Source organism: Oryzias latipes, chromosome 12 (genome assembly GCF_053564925.1).
Source record: "Oryzias latipes strain Hd-rR chromosome 12, Olatipes_Hd-rR_3.1".
NCBI classification, from domain to species: domain Eukaryota; kingdom Metazoa; phylum Chordata; class Actinopteri; order Beloniformes; family Adrianichthyidae; genus Oryzias; species Oryzias latipes.
Window position 1 is genome coordinate 1,871,903 of NC_136248.1, and position 21,067 is coordinate 1,892,969.

General features: G+C 43.1%; 1 protein-coding gene across 1 annotated transcript; it reads right to left on the reverse strand.

Annotated features, from left to right (window-relative positions):
* Window positions 1-2,018: 2,018 nt before the first annotated feature.
* LOC105358653 (kelch domain-containing protein 1) lies at window positions 2,019-20,509 on the reverse strand. Its single transcript, XM_078955577.1, has 19 exons — window positions 20,384-20,509; window positions 19,026-19,112; window positions 16,604-16,676; window positions 16,486-16,525; window positions 15,829-15,907; window positions 15,642-15,730; window positions 15,436-15,582; window positions 15,278-15,329; window positions 15,062-15,162; window positions 13,287-13,372; window positions 12,513-12,594; window positions 12,356-12,441; window positions 12,186-12,273; window positions 6,799-6,847; window positions 6,590-6,683; window positions 6,354-6,454; window positions 6,133-6,217; window positions 3,730-3,834; window positions 2,019-2,703 (listed from the first exon to the last, which is right to left on the reverse strand). The coding sequence occupies exons 2-19, from the start codon at window positions 19,085-19,087 to the stop codon at window positions 2,599-2,601; spliced, it is 1,524 nt and encodes a 507-aa protein (XP_078811703.1). The 5' UTR covers window positions 19,088-19,112; window positions 20,384-20,509; the 3' UTR covers window positions 2,019-2,598.
* Between the last annotated feature and the right edge of the window lie 558 nt (window positions 20,510-21,067).

A 21,067-nucleotide genomic window follows, 5' to 3' on the forward strand; every position in this document is an offset into this window, starting at 1 on the left:
TAGGCGTTATCAGGACACTACAACACAGAGCCCAGGAGGTGCCCACAAGCTCTGACAGAAAGAAGAAAGAAGAGCAACATATCCGCCAAGCCCTCCGAACCTGTGGATATCCCAACTGGGCTTTCACCAGATCCCAACATACAAGAAGACAAGACAAGAAGAAACAAGAGCCGAAACGGAACAGTATTTCAATTCCGTATATCTCAGGCCTGTCTGAAAAACTAAAAAGGACTTTCAAACAACATAACATCCCAGTTCATCTCAAACCAGTTAATACTCTCAGACAAAAACTGGTTCATCCAAAGAACAAAATTCCCAGCTACAAACAGAGTAATGTTGCGTACTCTATCCACTGCAAAGAGAACTGCAAGGAACAGTATATAGGAGAAACCAAACAACCTCTAAACAAGCGGCTTTACCAACATCGCAGAGCCAACCCAAGTGGACCTGAGTCTGCAGTGCATCTTCACCTGAAGGCCACAAACTACACGTTCGAGGACAGTGAAGTCCGAATTCTAGCCAGAGAGAAAGGATGGTTTGAGCGAGGAGTGAAAGAAGCCATCTTTGTCAAGAAGGATAAAACCTTCTCTTAATGAGAATGGTGGTCTCGGGTTTATTCTTCCAGCTATCTACGGCAGTGTTTTGAAACCTAAACAAACCAAACCAGTTTCACCTGAGTCGTTAACAACTGAAAGAGATGACCAGTTTGGGGAGGGAGTCACTGGCTCCCCAACCCCTAGCTGAGGATAAAGGACTCTTAACGACCCGAAACCATGTAGGCTAAGTTGACATTACCATGCAGTTTCAGGTCTGACTCCTCTCCCATGAGCGCATATGTACCAGCTCTTCGTCCAGCTTATTCAGAATTGACAAAGCCTCTTGGGTAAGAGGTGAAACGTCTTCTAACTTTAAAACCAAGTCCAGATGACATCCCCTAAACCTACTACAATAGAACCAACCTGGATGAATGAGAGTCTTCATAGACAAACTAACCTTCAACTAAACCTGCTCCAGACCAGGTTATGTTCAGAGCATGAGTTGCTATGGCAACTTGACATACCCTGAAACATACCTCCATTTCTGGAACCGAAAACTGAGGTTATCCACTTCCTTAGCCTCAAACTTACCGTGGGAGCTAGCATAACCTGCTTTCTGGAATACCCCCCAGCACCAGATGAAGGCATGTATACTGACTGACTGACGACACACAGGTGAAAACAATCAGGGGGGATTGGGACCAGGGAACCTATGACATGCAGGAAGAAACCTTCAAAATAAAACTGAAAGCTGAACTAAGGCATACAGAACCCCAATCACCACAGTAACAAAACAGGAAGCAAAAACCTAAGGCAAAAAAAAAAAAAATCACAACAAATTCAAAATAAACAATAAACAAACAAACAAACAAAATCCACTGTCATGATTTGAACTTGTTGTCTTGTTTTTGGTCCTTGTTCTGTCTTGTTTCTGTTTCCTGTTTTATTTTGAAAGTCTCCTGTCTTGTCTGTTTTCTTGAGTTTTACTTCCTTTGGTCCCCATCAGCCCTGATCGTGTCCACCTGTGTCTTGTCTGTATATAAGTCTTGTCTCTGCCTTCCTCCTGGGTTGGTCCATTATTCCTGTTCCGGTGTTCATGTCATGTCATGCCATGTTCCTCGTTCCTTGTTCCTTGTTCCTTGTCTCATGCCACGTCACAGTGAGTTTTTGTTTTTTGGTTTTGTCATCCTGCTCGGCAGCGCCCTTTGTTTGTAATTAAACCCCTTGCCCTTGAACCGTGTGCCTCCGCCTCTGCATTCTGGGTCCTACCGGCTCTCGAGCCACCTCACCGTGACATCCACCTTCCAAACTTATAAACCATATTCTGATTTGTCAAATAACATGTAGATATCCAATCAACTCACTATTTCAACTGCAGCTAAACATTTAAATCAAGTTCAGATTGTTTTATTAGTCAATGATCAAATAAGCAATCAGAGGTTTTAGAAATATTCACACCAGTAAAAAAGGTTTAGCCTGCAGTGATGATTTTGTATGTTTATTTCACTCTTTTAAGTCAGCTCCAACCATAAAGGATTCTGGTTTTCTCATTAACAAAATTATTTTTCCAGTTTTGTTTAGCCTTCAGCGACATTCTACCGCTGTTGGTGTTTGTGCTAAAAACTGAACTAAAGGTACAATAAATCTGACACGTGTAAACCTTTAGCTACATTTAAATCCAAAAAGTGTTGAAATGCACCCACCCATGGAAATAAAGGGAATTTTCTTCATCACCATTTTGAAGTCATGTTTGTCCTTGATGACTGGGGGTTTGGGGTCGTCGGGGGCAACGGATGCTGCGGTTCAGAGACGTCTTTTTCAGAGAAGCTCCTGAATGATTCAGGGAACATCAATGCTGTCACCAAATAAGAGTCTGTGGCTTTAAAAGTCGGATCACTAAAGCAGCTTGAAAGCTTCGCCACACAAGAATGAAAATGCATTTTAAAAATAAAAAAAAGAAACAGAGCTGACAAAATGTCTAACTTCAATTTTGAAAACAGGGAAAACCCAGAAATCCTTTGAACAGTGAACTCTTCGGTTGATCGGTTTGTAATCAGATCATTCACATTCCTCTGAACTGCTGCATGATGGACAGAAGGTGTTCGCTGCGCTTCTGGATGTTGATGTTCTCCTCCCTCAGCCTCTCCTGCTCCTGCTGCACCTCCTCCTGAGGAAAACACAGACCCATCAGCTCCCTTTGATTATGGACGCTCTGCATCCTGAGCAGCACAGGCTGTACACGCCGCTGGTCCGCTCCCACATTTTTCCTCAAATCCATAAAACATTTTCAAGTTTTACCCAAATAGCCACAAAAGAGCCAATTCTTAACCTCATTTTCTGATGCTGCTTAATCACATTTTATTTTAGAGGCCCACTCCAATGTAAATGGTGTTTTGGATGCTTTGACGTGTTTTTGTAGCATTTTTCTGATGATGGAGGACATTTCTAAAGAATATTAAGATTAAAACTGCGTTTCTGGGTTTTTCTTTATGCAGTGTTGTGAATAAGGAGCAGACGAGAAAATGCTGTCTGAAAAAGATCATATATGTGACATAAAAAATACGTCGCCTGCCACGACTCAGTCCAAATGGTTTTATCCATTTATGTCATTTTGAAATGATTTTCATTTTGCTTTGCTTCCAGCCAGCAAGAAAAACTCTATAAATCCAAAAATACACACAATGGTTTAGGTCGGTTTGATTAACAACTCTCCTCAGGCACATCGATCTGGTTGGATCAATGGAATACAAATTGATGTATTGATTATTCGTTTCATCCCTAATTCTCATACATAAATGGAAGGTATTAACACCACTGTGCAGATGGCCTCCACATTTTCATGTTGCTTAGCTTCCAGTCACCAAGTACACTCTATAAATGCAAAAATACATACATGGAAGCAGTAAAACATGCATATAAAAGCCTCAGGTTAGCAGTCTAATAATGTGAGCCTCAGCAACAACAATGTCACTGCAACCAAACCTGCTTTTTTTTTTCCCAGCAGACCATTGCAGAACAGTGAACACAAATTCTGACTAGAAAATCGGATCAGAGACATGACTGATGCAGTCGATTATATAACTGTGCCCGTTGGCTTTCTTAGGTTATTGTGTGAACACAGATATTACTGTTAGTGCTAGAAACTTGTTGGTGTTTTTTATATTTTTAGTGTCTTTTGTTTGCTTACACTTACCCTGAGTCTGCAGAGCTCCCTCCTCTCTCTGTCATTTTCTTCAGCTCTTGCTCGAAGCCATGCTTCATTTTGGGATCGATGCCTTTCCACCATCTCCTGCAGCTCCTGATGCCAAAACAAACACACAAATATTGAACCTGACAGAGTCTAACGTCTTAAAAAGATATCTGGTATGTTTATATATGAGCTATATATTGGTTAGATGGATGGATGGATGGATGGATGGTTGTCTGGATGGATGGTTGGATGGATGTTGGATGGTTGGTTGGATGGTTGGATGCATGAGTGGTTGGTTGGATGGAAGGCTAGATGTTGGATGGATGGATGGATGGATGTTGAATGGTTGGATGGATGGATGGATGGTTGGATGGATGGATGGATGGATGGATGGATGGTTGGATGGATGGATGGTTGGATGGAAGGATGGTTGGATGGATGGATGTTGGATGGTTGGATGCATGAATGGTTGGTTGGATGGATGGATGGATGGATGGTTGGATGGAAGGATGGTTGGATGTATGGATGTTGGATGGTTGGTTGGATGGGTCGGATGCATGAGTGGATGGATGGACGGCTGGATGTTGGATGGTTGGTTGGATGATTGGATGCATGAGTGGATGGATGGATGGATGTTGGATGGTTGGTTGGATGGATGGTTGGATGGATGGATGGCTAGATGTTGGATGGTTGGTTGGATGGATGGATGGCTAGATGTTGGATGGTTGGTTGGATGATTGGATGCATGAGTGGATGGATGGATGGATGGATGTTGGATGGTTGGTTGGATGGATGGTTGGATGGATGGACGGCTAGATGTTGGATGGTTGGATGGATGGATGGATGGCTAGATGTTGGATGGTTGGTTGGATGGTTGGATGGATGGATGGATGGATGGATGGATGGATGGATGGTTGGATGGATGGATGGTTGGATGGATGGATGGTTGGATTGATGTTGGATGGTTGGTTGGTTGGATGGTTGGATGCATGAGTGGTTGGTTGGATGGAAGGATAGTTGGATGGATGGATGGATGGATGGATGGATGTTGGATGGTTGGTTGGATGGTTGGATGGATGGATGGATGGCTAGATGTTGGATGGTTGGTTGGATGGTTGGATGGATGGCTAGATGTTGGATTGTTGGTTGGATGGTTGGATGGATGGATGGCTAGATGTTGGATGGATGGTTGGATGCATGAGTGGATGGATGGATGGATGTTGGATGGTTGGTTGGATGGATGGATGGCTAGATGTTGGATTGTTGGTTGGATGGTTGGATGGATGGATGGCTAGATGTTGGATGGATGGTTGGATGCATGAGTGGATGGATGGTTGGATGGATGTTGGATGGTTGTTTGGACGGATGGTTGGATGGATGGATGGCTAGATGTTGAGGGTTGGGTGGATGGATGGATAGTTGGATGGATGGATGGTTGGATGGAAGGATGGTTGGATGTTGGATGGTTGGTTGGATGGTTGGATGCATGAGTGGTTGGTTGGATGGAAGGATAGTTGGATGGATGGATGGCTAAATGTTGGATGGATGGATGGATGGATAGTTGGATGGATGGATGGTTGGATGGAAGGATGGTTGGATGGATGGATGTTGGATGGTTGGTTGGATGGTTGGATGCATGAGTGGTTGGTTGGATGGAAGGATAGTTGGATGGATGGATGGATGTTGGATGGTTGGTTGGATGGATGGTTGGATGGATGGATGGCTAGATGTTGGATGGTTGGGTGGATGGATGGATGGATGGATGGATGTATGGCTAGATGTTGGACGGTTGGTTGGATGGATGGATGGCTAGATGTTGGATTGTTGGTTGGATGGTTGGATGGATGGATGGCTAGATGTTGGATGGATGGTTGGATGCATGAGTGGATGGATGGTTGGATGGATGTTGGATGGTTGTTTGGACGGATGGCTGGATGGATGGATGGCTAGATGTTGGATGGTTGGATGGATGGATGGATAGTTGGATGGATGGATGGATGGAAGGATGGTTGGATGGATGGATGTTGGATGGTTGGTTGGATGGTTGGATGCATGAGTGGTTGGTTGGATGGAAGGATAGTTGGATGGATGGATGGCTAAATGTTGGATGGATGGATGGATGGATAGTTGGATGGATGGATGGTTGGATGGAAGGATGGTTGGATGGATGGATGTTGGATGGTTGGTTGGATGGTTGGATGCATGAGTGGTTGGTTGGATGGAAGGATAGTTGGATGGATGGATGGATGTTGGATGGTTGGTTGGATGGATGGTTGGATGGATGGATGGCTAGATGTTGGACGGTTGGTTGGATGGTTGGATGGATGGATGTTGGATGGTTGGTTGGGTGGCTGGATGGATGGCTAGATGTTGGATGGTTGTATGGACAGTCATGTGACTGTTGACCTGCTGATGTTGTTGCCTGCGAACGTCGTGAGCTTTCTTCTCGTCTCTCAGAGCAGCAGCAGCTGTGGACAGCTCCGATCTCTCTCTAGGAAAACATATTCATTCAGCTGTGAAACATAACTGGAAATCAAATTAAAGTTCTCATTGTGACTTTTCTAATTGGTCCTTTGATGAGGTCAAATTGGACGAAATAAAGAGGCAACTGTGACGGGAAGACTGACCTTTCTAGTTTCTGGAACTCCTGGTCTAACAGGGCGAAGGCCGTCTGAATCATCTTCCCAGCCTGATCTCGAGCTGCACTGAAGTCTCTGTGGAGACTCACCTGCAGTAAGAAAAATGCACCTGTGTTTGCTGGCAACACCCGTTTTGATCTCTCTTCAACAGAGATAACATTTCAGCAGCTTGAAGCTGAAGAGCTAGTTAGAAACCATACAGAGTTGATTAGCATGAGTGCTACCTGTGCACTGACTGCAGGGCTCCTGGACTGCACGGCTGGACTCACTGCCCCACCAAGCTCATAGCGGACGTTAGGAACTTTAGTGGGAGTGAAGCTGACAAAATGAAACCAGAGTTTGAAAACTGAGAGATGAGACTGAAACCGAGCGAGCCAACGAGCGGCAGACAGACTCAGAATGAAACAAACACGTGTGCTCAGAAGCTGCTGACCTGTAACTGATGCCCTGGAGACCAAACTCCGACAGAATCTCCTTCATCACTGGAGAGAAAACCAACATCTCACACAACTGCTGTTCCCAAACCTCTGTGGTTGTTTCATGAATCCGTCAATCATTTTCACAAGAGTTATCCACTTCCTCCACAAATTAAAAGTGCTGCAGGTTTTTCTAGAGCATCATATACCAGTAGTGTAAAACAAAACACCATCTGGGGTTTTTTTTGCTGAAGCACTTATGGCTGAAAGAAACATTTGAACATTTTCTGGTTTGCTGTGTGTGAGTGTAAAGCTACAGGAAAATACAGTTTCAACAGCAGATATTCTTCACAATCACAATTGGACAGTACAGTGTCTCTACTGCCAGGCTGAGATCTGAGCAAGAAGAACTCACTGCAGGGCCAGCATGAACGTCTCCAGCTGCTTAATTCACTAAATCGACAGAAGAACAGGGGGGGCGAGTGAGAGAGTACAGCTGCCCACATATGCTGTCAAATCTTTCTTTTTAACTGGTTTAAGACGATATCACAAAGCTGCTGTGTACAGTTTGCGCGTATTGCATGGTGAAAACTGGTCATATGTGCATATATGTGGAAAAAGTGAGAAAAGTTGTGGTCTTTACGTGAAATTTTCCCAGATTTATCACGAATAAACCAGGTTAAAACCACGGAAGAAGTACAAACAAACCACACAACATGATATGAGCGCCGTATACGTGATATAAAAGTTATACACCGGTGGTTCATGCGTGAAAAATCCGTTTGACATACATGGAACGGTGGTGCGTATTCGTCTCAGAAAAATCACACACAATTGTGTAAGATTTGCGTGATGATTGCATATAAATGATGTAAATTACGCGTAAACTGCATAAATCACAACCAGCCAAACATTTAGAACAGCTCAAGACTGACCCTTCTACCAAAACCCTTGATGGACATCTGCAGACATCGATGAATGACGACCGCATGAAACACGTATGAATGACGTAGATCACGCATGGATCACAAAAGACCAACATTTCATGCGTGGAAAATGCGCAAAATGTACGTAGTGGTTGTGTGACACAGCCTTTACATCCTGGTGCTCTGACCTGTTCAATTAAAAGATTCTAGGACCAAACTTTGACCTTTAACCTTTACCTTAGCTCCTGCTGTGGTACGTATATAAGGCGGCAGTGGCTCAGGCGGTTGAGCAGGTCGTCCAATGATCAAAGGGTCAGCGGTTTGATCCCCACTCCCCCCAGTCAACCGTCGTTGTGTCCCTGGGCAAGTCCACCCCACCCTCCAGCATTGCCCCACCGGTGTGTGAATGAATGCTTATGAATGTCCTGGGGCCTCATTTATAAAGCTTTGCGTAGGATTTGCGTCAGAAATGGCGTACGGATGAAACATAGGACGTGCGTACGCAAAGAAATATTCGGATTTATAAAACCGTGCGCACGCACATCCTACGCATCTTTCCCTTAATAAATCACAACCGATTCTAAATGCAGCGCAGCTTTTTGCGGCTTCATGACACGCCCATAGTTGCCCATAAATAGTCCGTGAAATGCCCACAAATGAATATTCATTGATTGCGGAACCATGGCAAACACAGAGAGGAAATCAAAAAAACGTAACTTCACTCAATGTGAAGTAGAAGTTATCGTTGGCGAGGTGGAAAAGAGGAGAAAAGTGTTGTTTGGAGGGCACAGTGTGGGCATTACTAATGCCATAAAGGCACTTGAGTGGCAAACGGTGGCAGACGCCGTAAATGCTGTAGCCTCACAACCATTCGAGGTTGTGAGGCTACAGCGCTCCATCGGGGGTGGCGGGGGGGGGGACACTGGAGCGCCAGATGCATGCGCCGGGGGGACCGGAGCGCCAGATGCACCGGGTGACACGCGTGGTTCCTCCGAGTGCTCCTCTGTAACGCCGGGCCCAAAAGCCCGCAGAGGTCCAACAGGACGGCTGGAGGAAGTCAGAACCGGCTCATAACCCACTCGTCTTCATTTGCCAGCACGTCTTCTTGCTGTCTAAAGATGCGTTCACTCCGAATTCTTCCATTTGCCACATCTTCTAAGAGCGTAAGATCAGCCATTGTGCGTCATTACGCATTGTGATGGGGCATTTTATTTCCCTCCATTTAATTACATCTGACAAGCTACAGATGTCGGTAATAATCCACGTGGAAATGGGAAATTGATCAGCAAATGTAATTTCTTGTTGCTTTCTGAATGGTTGAGACATACGCCATACATTGTTTTATCAAAAATAAAACAAACTAAAGGCATATGCATGAATAATTCCATAGCTTATGAAGAAATGTTTTAATATGAAAACAACTTTCCCCAGTGGATAATTAGTACGTCCGTCCGTCCGTCCGTCCGTCCGTCCGTCCGTCCGTCCGCACGCCCGCACCTATATTTGCTCCGCCAGACGGACACATTGACGAGAATATCAGTTTTGTACATTATTTCGTTCTGTTAACTATATTATTTATGAGGATGAATTGCACAACATGCCAATATTGCAGAACATATTTCACTTTTCTTTTTCCAAATAAGTGTTCATTTGAATTTCTGTTGTAATTTTCGTTTGATTGTTTTGTTTGTTTGACTGCTGATCGATCAAACGGGTGTTGGTGTAGCTGTTAAGTGTAAGACTTGCTTTGTGAAGTCTTCATGTTATTTCTGAGAGGCAGTATTGTCATTTTCACTTTCACGTGTTTCTTCCATCTGCCGACGGCGTCGCCGTTTCTCATTTCACCCGTTTTTGTGCGTACGCCTGGGTCAGAGCTTGCGTGGAGGACCGCACATTTTCCCGTCAAGTTTGCTTTTTATAAATCTCAACTATTGCGTAGAGAGTGGCGTACGCCTTCTTTTGTGCGTACGCAACCTTTATAAATGAGGCCCCTGGTGATGGTCAGAGGGGCTGTAGGCGCATACCGGGAGCCACGCCTCTGTCTGTCTGCCCCAGGGCAGTTGAGGCTGCATCAGCAGTTACCATCACCAAGTATGAATGAATGAATGACTGAATGATGGACACATTGGAAGAAGTTTGAGCATCTGGAAAAGCAGATAAATCTAATCCATTATTATTATTAAGCTGGAACCTAATTATAACCAAAACCTCTGCTAACCAAAACGACTCTGACTGTTTACTTCTGGTGACGTCATAAGACCAACGAAGGCACTTCATTGTCATTATATACTAAAAGTATACTGGTTAAGAAATATTTGTTCAAGCCACATGTGTGTGTATGTGATGGTGCCAACAAGTGGATCTGGGGGGTATTCCAGGAAGCATGTTTAAACTCCCCTGACTTTAACCCTGAACTCTGGCTGAAATCCGCCTGAACTTGCTTACTCTGGGTATGTCGGTTCCAAAAGACTGGAAATGAGTTAGCGTAATTACGCTCCACTTGGTAACCCTGGGTTAATGCACGTGCACAGCAGGTACATAAAGACATTCTCAATGGATCGCCGATTTCCGGAGTCACCATGAAAACGCGTGGAGAAAAAAAGTGAGCGCTATACTTCAGTGAGACGGAGTCTGAGATTTTAATGATGGCTATGAAGATTATACGACCATCAAAAAAGTAATATGGCTGCATCATCAGCAAAAGAAAGAGTTTCTACTTGTAGTAGAAGAACAGACAAAGTAAAGGCACAAGTTTCTGATCTTATTTCCATTTTCCTTGTGAAACATATATATATATATATATATATATATATATATATATATATATATATATATATATATATATATATATAACTTATCCAATTTTGCCGCCTTAAATGAATTACTTCTATTGGTAACAAATAATTGAGTTAAATTTATTCAACCTAATTTCTTACGTCTATAAAACTTAATTAGTGTTTATTCAACTCAAATTTACATATTTATTTAACTAAATGTCATTTACTCCAATTCAATTATTATTTTTTCCATCTTAATGAATTTTAATTCTTGAAATCTCAAATGTCTACGTTTGAGCCGGCAGATAAACTCATTTTTATAACAATAAAAAGAAAAAAAACATACATGTCTAAAGAGTACATCCATTTAAGAATTTTCCACATTGTGTTTGTCTCATTTGGCTGTATGGGTGCTATATAAACTCATCATCCTCTTCCTCCCTCTCACTCATGGTGCAGAGACTTAATGATAGTAGGACAAAATGAATCGTCAAAACACACTAAAACAGCTAAACAACTAAACACATTTGGTGAAAAACCCACACTTAAACCCAAATCCAGACAGGCAAAGGGAATGGTATCCCACAATCCCTTGCGGTGCCGATCTAACAGCAGCACCAAAGTTACACCTACTTAATTGAATTAATTTGAATGAAAGTAAAATAAATGTCTGAAAACTATGTGTTATTTTTAAACTGACTTAACAAAAAATTGATTTTTTAATGATCTTAACTGAAGCAAATAATTAAGTTAGATCAAAGTATAAAGTTGACTTTTCCAACATCCATATGTGGTCTTATCACCCTCTCACGGTGGAAAAAGTATTATCTGAGCTTCTTCATCCACTAAATCATCTTCAAATGGACACGCCATGCTGCTTCACCTCTCTGAAAACAAACTAACCTTCAACTAAACCTGCTCCAGACCAGGTTATGTTCAGAGCATGAGTTGCTATGGCAACTTGACATACCCTGAAACATACCTTCATTTCTGGAACTGAAAGCTGAGGTTATCAACTTCCTTAGCCTCAAACTTACTATGGTAACTAGCATAACCTGCTTCCTGGAATACCCCCCTGAGCAAGTCCTTCCACAGGGGTAAACATCATTTCTCCTTCCACTTGTGAGCTAAATTTGGTCCATTCCAGGATAGATTAAATGCAAAGAACACATTTCCTTTGTCACATCATTGAAAAATATAAAGGAGTTTAATGTTTACACAGAAATGACCTAAAGGAGTCCGGTCACGATGTCCGGTTTCTGCTACTCCCCTCTGTGGCCTAGTAATCCGCTGGATTACTCACACCTGTTCTGCTGCCGGCTTAAACACCTGCTTCTTCATCACTTCCTGCTGAGACGTCATCAGCAGTCTTCCTCGGTCGGCCCTGTTCCTACGCATGTCTGACCCCCACTGGTTTGAAGACCCACCCTTCTGCACGGAACAGCCCAAGAGTTTAAACTGCCATTCATGATCCCATATTTGTCCTTGAAGGTCTATCCCCATGTTTGTTTTGGTTCCACCGCTCATTTGGCTCAATCCTGATGTTCACAGGGTTTATAACAAAGCTGTCAAACTCTAAGAGCCTCTGTGCCACAGTGAATGTTAAAAAGCAAAATGTGTCTTTTTGAGTCCTTGGCAGCATGAAGTGTGTCCTGTTTTGTCCAGAACTTTCTCTACTCTTCCTGCTGAGCTGCACAGTACCTGGTTGTCTTTCAGAGGGGTTGATCAACTTCATCACCTTTAGATCATTAAAATCCTGCTCTTCGTTTTTCCCCCCAAACACATACAGCTGTGAAACAGAGACAGACATCATCAGAGGCCCACTCTGTCGGGCCGAGCTGTCTGAGCGAAACCTGGAGCCGTCCTCTGACATGGCTGTGGAGGATGAAGGCAGAGTGTCCGTGTCGACGGGCCGGAGGAATCCCGAAGTACAGAGGAACCTTCCACTTCATCTTTGCTGAGGACAGAACCAGAAACCCCTTTAAGCTCTTCTGTTGCTCCTCTGAGAATCAGCTGTTCTTCCCTCACCAATACTGAGTTTATGGATTTCATTGGTTGATGTGACCGTGCCGTCCTCCTTTGTGCTTTTCCCTCCAAAAAGGTAAATGTCCTAAAAGGAGTAAAACTGGTCACATGTTTTGTTTTTCTTCGGTAGTGTTTGCTGTTTGTATGACTGTCGACACAAAATATTATAGACTTTTGAACCATCTGAAAAAAAAGAAAATTTTCTACTAGACAGAAACAAAAGTTCTGTTTTTTTCTTCTGTTGGACAAACAAATGGCAGCATTTTATAGCGTCGACTTATTTTGGAATACACACACACGTGCACACACGCACACACACACACACACATACAAACACACACTTTTCTAAAAGCAACATTTCAGATCTGGATTAAAAGCCTAAATCTGTTCGTTAATTCTATTTTTGTGTCGCAAATGTTCAAATATGCAGTCATTTATGTAAAATCTGAGGGAAAAAATGCAACTAAAAATGTTTTTAACCAAATTTCCCAAATCAACGCCTGGACAGCTGTTCATGACCCCAACTGGCATCAGGATGGAAGAGGGTCTGCTGATAAACAAGCCGTGTGTGCGTGTGTTTGTGCATGTGTGTGCATGCATGTGGGTGTGTGTGCGTGTGTGCATGTGTTTGTGCACGTGTGTGCATGCATGTGGGTGTGTGTGTGTGTGTGCGTGTGTGTGCATGCATGTGTGTGTGTGTGTGTGTGTGTGTGTGTGTGTGTGTGTGTGTGTGTGTGTGTGTGTGTGTGTGTGTGTGTTGTGTGCACACATGTGTACCTTGTCATGATGTGCAGTTAGGGTTTGACCGCTGCAGGCTGCAGGAGCTTCTCCTTTCACGTCCCGTTTTTCCCACATCAGGTTTTCTAAAACAAATGGAATCATGAAAGAAGGTTCAAACTGTTAAGATGATGTTAAAATACTACATTTTGCATCTTTATCTCATATTTTATTGCAAATTGTTACATCCTAGTTGTTCATGATTTTTTTCCGTCTCTTAGATTTCTGTGGTTTCATTTCTGATAAACGTTGTTAATGTGATAAAGCTCCAGAATTTATAAAGGTGATCAACTTTTCCAATGAACAGTTAACCAGATGCATTGATTAAACATGGCTGCTGTGTAATGATTTAATTAGAAAGAAAGCAAGGTAGGAAAAAGAAATATGTCCCGTGGTCTGAACCATGTTCCCTAGAGCAGTGTTTTTCAACCTTCTTTGAGCCACGGCACACTTTAACCCTGACAAAAATCCCGCGGCACACCAGCATCCAAAAAAAAAAAAAGCAGAAATTCACGGTCTGTATTGATCGACCTCCTCGTAAGTTCCAAATCCACCCTTTCCAAAATTCCTAATTTTAACATTTCCATCGATTCCTCTCCAGTTTTCCCCTCCCCTCAAGTAAAGAGTCTGGGTGTCATCCTTGATAGTACATTATCATTTCAATCCCACATCAATAGCATTACTCGGTCAGCCTACTATCATTTACGTAATATTAATCGTCTCCGCCCCTCCCTCACCATCCACTCTGCCTCCATTTTAGTTCATAGTCTGGTCACTTCTCGTCTCGACTATTGTAATGCTCTTCTCTATGGTCTTCCCAACAAAACTCTAAATAAGCTTCAATTGGTCCAGAATTCAGCTGCCCGCATCATCACCAGAACCCCCTCCTTCCATCACATCACTCCCGTTCTCCAGCAGTTGCACTGGCTTCCAGTAGCCTTTAGGATTAAGTTCAAGCTCCTTCTCTACACTTTCAAAGCCCTCCATAGCCTGGCTCCCTCCTATCTCTCTAATCTCCTCCATGTTAACACTCCCTCTCGCTCTCTTCGATCTTCTTCCTCCCTTCAGCTCTCTGTCCCTCCGGCCCGTATGGTCACCATGGGGAGCCGTGCCTTCAGTCGCTCTGCTCCCCAACTCTGGAACTCTCTCCCCCCAGACCTCCGTAACACTGACTCCTTTCTGATCTTCAAATCCAGACTCAAAACCTTTCTGTTCAAGCTTGCATTTCCGGAACACAGTTTCTCATTTTCTGTCAGCTGATTTTATTAATGAATCCACTTTATTTATTGTTTTTAACTTGTGATTTTATTGTGTTTTACCTCTAACTTTGTACAGTGACCTTGGGTGTTTTGAAAGGCGCTTTTAAATAAAATGTATTATTATTATTATTATGTGATTAAGCCTTCAAGAATGATTGGCGGAGACAGTTAAAGGGGCGGGACTTTTCCTTACACAGTTATAGCTGCAGCTAAATCGCGGTACCGTGATTCTTATCAAAATGTCTTTAAAAAAATAAATAAACACAAAGAAAAAGTAATTTTAAGATCTTTTATATTCCTAACTACTCAGTGTTTTATCAGGGCCTGTTTGGATGAACACAGAGCTCATTTCCTGGAGATGGAAAATGTTTTTAGATCAGTTAATGAGGGCAATTTCTCCACGGCGCACTTGACCATCTCCCACGACACACTAGTGTGCCGCGGCACACTGGTTGAAAAACACTGCCCTAGAGGATCAAAGCTGATCTGACAGAGAGCATCCACATGTCTCCATACCTGTAGAAAGAACGTACAGGTCTTTACAGAAGTCTCCCGCGACTCCACAACCTCCAAACATGAACACCTGATCACCAGCCAGGGCACAGCTCTGACCCCACCTGCAACCACACAGAAATACACCAGAATGGGATTTTAACTGGACTGTGAACTACTGCCGGGTTCCTGAAAAGACTTTCACTGCCTTTTCATGAACTACTTCAACTAGAATCTCACAGAGCAGGAGGCAGTGATCCGTGTGTTTTAACTGGAGTCCAGGTGAGAGACACTGAAACAGATGAGAAAACTGAACTCTGTCTTTGTTTTCTTTTACTGAGGTGTTTTTTCTTCTTCTAAATGCTGAGATAATGTTCGCGAGTGTCTCATTATTTAACCTGTGTTGAAGAGCATGAGGTCGTCCGCTGGATGGCCGTTCAAAACGCCTCCGTATGTGTAGATGTTGTCTCCAACAGCAACAGAGCTGTGCCTGAGGGTCCTGGGGGCCACGCCCCCAACTGCTAACCACTCCCAGGTGAGGGACACTGTGACACCAGAGCAGGGTCAAAAAAGCCTTGTGCCTGTGATGATGTCACATCCTCACCTATGTCGAAGCTGTAGACCCCCGGCAGACATTCAGCGGCGTCGGGACAGGAAGCTCCTCCAAACAGATACAGCCGTCCCTTAGCGACACTGAACCAACAAGACACACAGAAAACAAAAACCGTTTCACAAAAGCAGAATATTTCTTTTGGGCAGTGATCTAAGTCAGGTTGGGGTCTGGGACTGACCACAGAGTGTGTCCCTCTCTGGCAGACGGTACCTCACCAGCCTGTGGAATCTCCTCCCAGGTCGCATCGTCAGGATTCACTGCAGGCAGCAACAACAGCCAGACAAGGCAGTCAGTTTTGTGTAGTGTTTCTGTTGTCTGGGTTTGTCTGTTGCTTCTGTCACAGTCACACCAAGTTCAAGTTTTCAAGAATAAAGGACTAAAAACTGATGGAATATTTATTTCTTTTGTAAGTGACCGTGGTACAAAGCGGGATAACGGCCTTCGATGTGTTCAACCCGAATCTTCCACAGCGTGGACGCTCAGACGAGGAAAACAGAGAGGTTCATGGATCTATTTATCTGTAGGTGGATGACCAGAATGGGGCGGAGCTTGGAGCTTGTGGCCCCGCCCAGCATATTTTTTACATCACAAATGCAACCTTTTTTGAACTGCATTTTATCATCTCCTCCTGATTTACAGCAATTTGGATAAAGAAATACTCAGAAATGCACATTTGATTTCTTTATCCATGTCCTCCATCAAGGGAAAAATGTCACAAGAACATGTTAAAAGCACCAAAAACAGTATTTTTCTTTTTAATTGGAGTGGGTCTTTATGTTCATTGTTAATATCACTTTCTGCTCAAGTCTGAACTTCAGAGCTTTGTGGATCCTACCTGTTAGCATGTAGAAGTCATTGAAGTAAAGCGGCGTGTCCTGAAGGATGAAAGGCAGAGAAATGTTCAGAAACTCAGAGGCACGGAGTCATCAAAGCTAAAAACGGTCTGTCAAAACCTCTTGGTTGATGCTGCAGGCTCCCCCAAAAAGAAAGGCCACCTTTCCTGCCACAGCGAGCGCGTGGCCGTGCCTGCACAACCCAGACAGTGAAGAAACACAAGCTCACAAAGTTTGACTGAAATCTGCCCCAGACATCCAAAGAAGTAACACAGGTGAGCTTTGAAATTAGTCACACACAAAAAAACGCTTACATTTGGTCTGGGGGGGCAGTGACTTTGGACAGGTGGTGCAACCCCCCCCAATCCAATGCAATTAAACCAATTAGTGAGAAACCTTCTATGACATGATGATGCTCCCAAGTTGAAGTCAAACTCACAAACATGAGTCTGGACTTAGGAAACACAAAATGACGCATTGCTGCTGCTCTACATTTGCACCCAAAGGGGCGTCAGACTGTTGGTTTTGTTTCCAATGGATTTGAGGTCAGCAGGACTCCTGAAGCCGTCTCTCACTTCTTTCCCTTTCTGACTTGAGAAGTTTTGCAGATTTCTTTATTTCTTTTGCTCAAAGCATCACCTGAACTCCAGAGGACTTTAACCCAGAGGTGTATGCAGTCTCAGAAGAGCTGAAACCAGGCTGAGTAGGTAAACCTGCTTGGTCCTTCACTTAATTTTTTTTTGTTTAGCAATCCAGCAAAATACTTTTTCCATAGCAGATTAAGAAATATGATTCAAATAAAGTAATCTTGCCAGGGAACAGATTTGATGGACTGAATCAGTGCACACTGTTACCATGGCAACCCCATGAGCTAAAGACTGCATTTCTTTAACAACTCTTGTTCTGGGATGACACAGACTGACCTGTCAGGTCTCGTGGCATGGGAAGCTGTGGACCTTAAATTCTGCTTCTGGAGAGGAAAGCGGTTGGTGTTGTTAGGCACAACACTGTGATCAGATCTGAATGCTCAAAAACTGGGATATGGACCACATCTGCTGAGTAGTTATTGTCCCATCAAAAAAAGGGGAAACTCTGCTTTTACCTCCTCTCCAGGATGGACAGCAGTCACCGCTGCACCCAGTTCCAGGAGTGCTGAGGGTCAAGCAGGAAGGCACTGGAGTCTGATTTTGGCGGTTTTAATGTGACCTATCTGCATTTTGAACCCACAACCTTACAGTGCAGACACTCTACCATTAGACCACTGAGTTGGTTGAACCTCTGATCTCACTGCTACTGAGAACGAAGTGGACCTCTGTGTTTTATTATTCTGACTGGAGCGGTCTGTCGGTGCGAAGGACAGCTTCAAGTCTTATTTATGTGACACAAGTTTTTCTGTCCAAGTTGGACAGTGTTCTTCTTCAGAGGCTCCACTCAAACATGGTGTACCCCTAGGCTCTGTTTTAGCCCCTCTTTTATTCTGGCTTTACCTGCTGCCACTGGGTCCATTTTTGGGAAATATAATGTGTCGTTCTACGCTGATAACATCCAGATCTGTGTTCCGTTAAAATCTGCAGGAGCTGAGGGGAATTTTATGCTTTTATTGTAAAATTGATTTTGTTGTTTATCATCATATTGTTTAGTGATTTTATTTGATTTTAAGTGAAGCACTTTGGTTGCCTTTGCTTTTTTAAAGTGCTACACAAATAATAAATTGATTGATTGTTTGATTGATTGATTGATTGATTGATTGATTGATTGATTGATTGATTGATTGATTGATTGATTGATTGATTGACCGACCGACCGACCGACCGACCGACCGACTGACTGACTGACTGACTGGTTGGTTGGTTGGTTGATGATTGATTGATTGATTGATTGATTGATTGATTGATTGATTGATTGATTGATTGATTGATTGATTGATTGATTGATTGATTGATTGACCGACTGACTGACTGACTGACTGACTGACTGACTGACTGGTTGGTTGGTTGGTTGATGATTGATTGATTGATTGATTGATTGATTGATTGATTGATTGATTGATTGATTGATTGATTGATTGATTGATTGATTGATTGATTGATTGATTGATTGATTGATTGATTGATTGATTGATTGATCCACTGTGTTGGTTGAATAGTCACACTTTTTGTCTTGTGGATTAGAAATGACAAAGGCCTCTGTGAGGAGGTCATGAGGTGATGTACAAAGAGCATCATTATGAAATAAATGATCAGATTTTCATTTTGGTTTTAACCAAAGGGACTCACTTCAAGTACAGCAGGAGAATGGATAATTTCCAGGTTTATGCACGAGCAGTTTTCATGTATATAGACCAAGTTTAGCTTGAATTATTTTATAGTTTGCACTTAACTATCTTGAAAAGGTAGCATGATTTTAATGACACAATGTTGAATTTTTTTAGTAGCACCTCTGTTGATTTTTGGAAAAAATCTTAATACTGCTTAATCTGGATTTGATATACCAGATGATTAAGGGTTGAGATTAGAGGACTGGTTCGAGAAGCACAGCTGACCTGGGACTTGGAGGGTCTCCTCTCTGCTCTTTCTCAAACCAGTGGCCACTAGCTAAAGCCATTCCGCTTTTCTCTGCCACCGCCTGTCTGTCAAACACACAACACAAACACACAACACGAATGTTAAGGAGACATACACTCTAATAGTCTACTGTTTTCAGTTACATCATTGATACTATTCCATGACTCCAGTCTGCAACCTCAAAACATCCAGAGTAACAGTAAAAGAGGCTTGATTAAAGCCTCCAGATGTTGCGACCAATGCATGAGGGTGTTAGCAACAGCTGAAGTTTCAATGCTACATGCTGAGACAGCATTTGGAGAAGACATGCTGCTGCTGAATTAACAGCATTTCAGTCAGACAACTCTTGCAGTAAAGAAGATTTATTCCATATTTCTTTTAATTTGGCATAAGGCTCCGTTCAGATACATAAAACAAAGATCTCCATAGAAATCTTTGGGTAGTAAACTACCCCTAACGGAGCTCACAGGTGGAAGCCGGGGAGGAGGGTGAGGTGACGAACGCAGAGCTCACGGAAATGAAAGAAGAGGATTGGACCGCACATGGACTTCAGTAGGACGCTGAACAGATGAGTTAATTAGACTGAACCGCCCGCAGGGAGGAGTAACCAGGTAAGCGCGCTGCTCGAGTTGCCTGCCAGAAATACTCCCAGGGTTGTTCATGTCTTGGATTACACCGTCTGTTGTAATCTACCTCTTTTTCTTTTGCAGATCTTCTTCAAAGCTCCATCTGCTTGTATTTTCTGATAATCAGGTGGCGATTGTTGGAGTCCAGAGCATGCCAGGTCTGAGAGAAACACATGATGCCCCATAATATCCACAACAAGAAACTAACTAACTAACTAACTAACTAAAATGCCAGAAGGACAACAGTTCCAACCTGGAACTGGCCGTTTTAACTGTGCTTCTCTAAGAAGCTGCCACCATGTGCGTTTTGGTAAAATAATCAGGGAATGAGGAGGACACGTCCCACAAGAAAACACACTTTTTAAGAAATGATGCCAGTCCTTCATGCAAAGTCTGAATTTGTGGTTTAATCTTTCTAACTCCCTAGAGACAGATGAGAGCTAACTATCCATTCTTCCATTTTTTTTTTACCTGCTCATTACCAGTTCAGGTCACGAGTTGCTGGAGCCTACCCAGCCACTGCTGGGCAAAGGCGGGTGGCCCCGATCATCACAGGGCCACGGAAAATATCAATCATAGGAGCTGTTTGTAGAGGTGTGGTGAAGCAAGCATGAGGAAACCTACCTGTTGAGCTCTAATACTGTCAGAAGGTTTATGCTGATTTTCTAGCTTTCAGGTTAGTAACTGAAGCCTCTGGAAACAACACTCACCTCACGGTCCTGCAGCTCCCCTCTGCTTCTCAGTTTACTGGTAACCTACACTTCCTAATGCAGGTGCTGTTACCTAGCAACCTTCTTCAAACTCATCTCAGAGCAAAGCTGCAGTTTACCAGGAAGCGGTGCGAGGAAAATTAAGAAAGAAAACTTTTTCACTGTTTACAGATGGAACTGCACAGTCAGCACTGTCAGGTGATTGTCACAAACATTTTTTCAAAAGTCCAATTATGCATCACGGAGAATCATCTTTTTTCCATCTCATTGCTCTTTCAATGTATTTCTCTCTGCTGCTCTCTATTGTGGTGTGGCTGAATATGAAGATAAACTGCTGTAATCACTAAATAAAAAATGTCTGTGTGTGCATGAATGTGTGTGCATGTGTGTGTGTGTGTGCATGAATGTGCAGGTGTTTGTGTTCATTTTTGTGTGGTTGTCTACCTGAGCGTACGTCTGTGTGCGCTTATATTTTTTAGGCTTATTTGATTAATTAAAGCATTATTATTCCTTTACAATCGTTTAAGGGCAACAAGCAGAAACTTTCTTTAGGCTACAGTCTATCGAGTTTTCATTCCTTGTCTCACAGATTGAAATCAGGTTGACTTGTTCATTAAAGAAGCAGCAGGGGGCGACAGACTCAAAGAAGCTTCTGAGCACAGAGGAGAGGAAGGGGAATAGAGG

Coding starts and splice junctions, on each gene's coding strand:
- LOC105358653 (XM_078955577.1), bottom strand. CDS start 19,087: ATGGCTTTAGCTAGTGGCCACTGGTTTGAGAAAGAGCAGAGAGGAGAC. Junction 15,583..15,641: donor GGTCTACAGCTTCGACATAG/GTGAGGATGTGA, acceptor CTGGTGTCACAG/TGTCCCTCACCTGGGAGTGG. Junction 6,848..12,185: donor CCCCTCTGAAAGACAACCAG/GTACTGTGCAGC, acceptor TTTTCTCTCCAG/TGATGAAGGAGATTCTGTCG.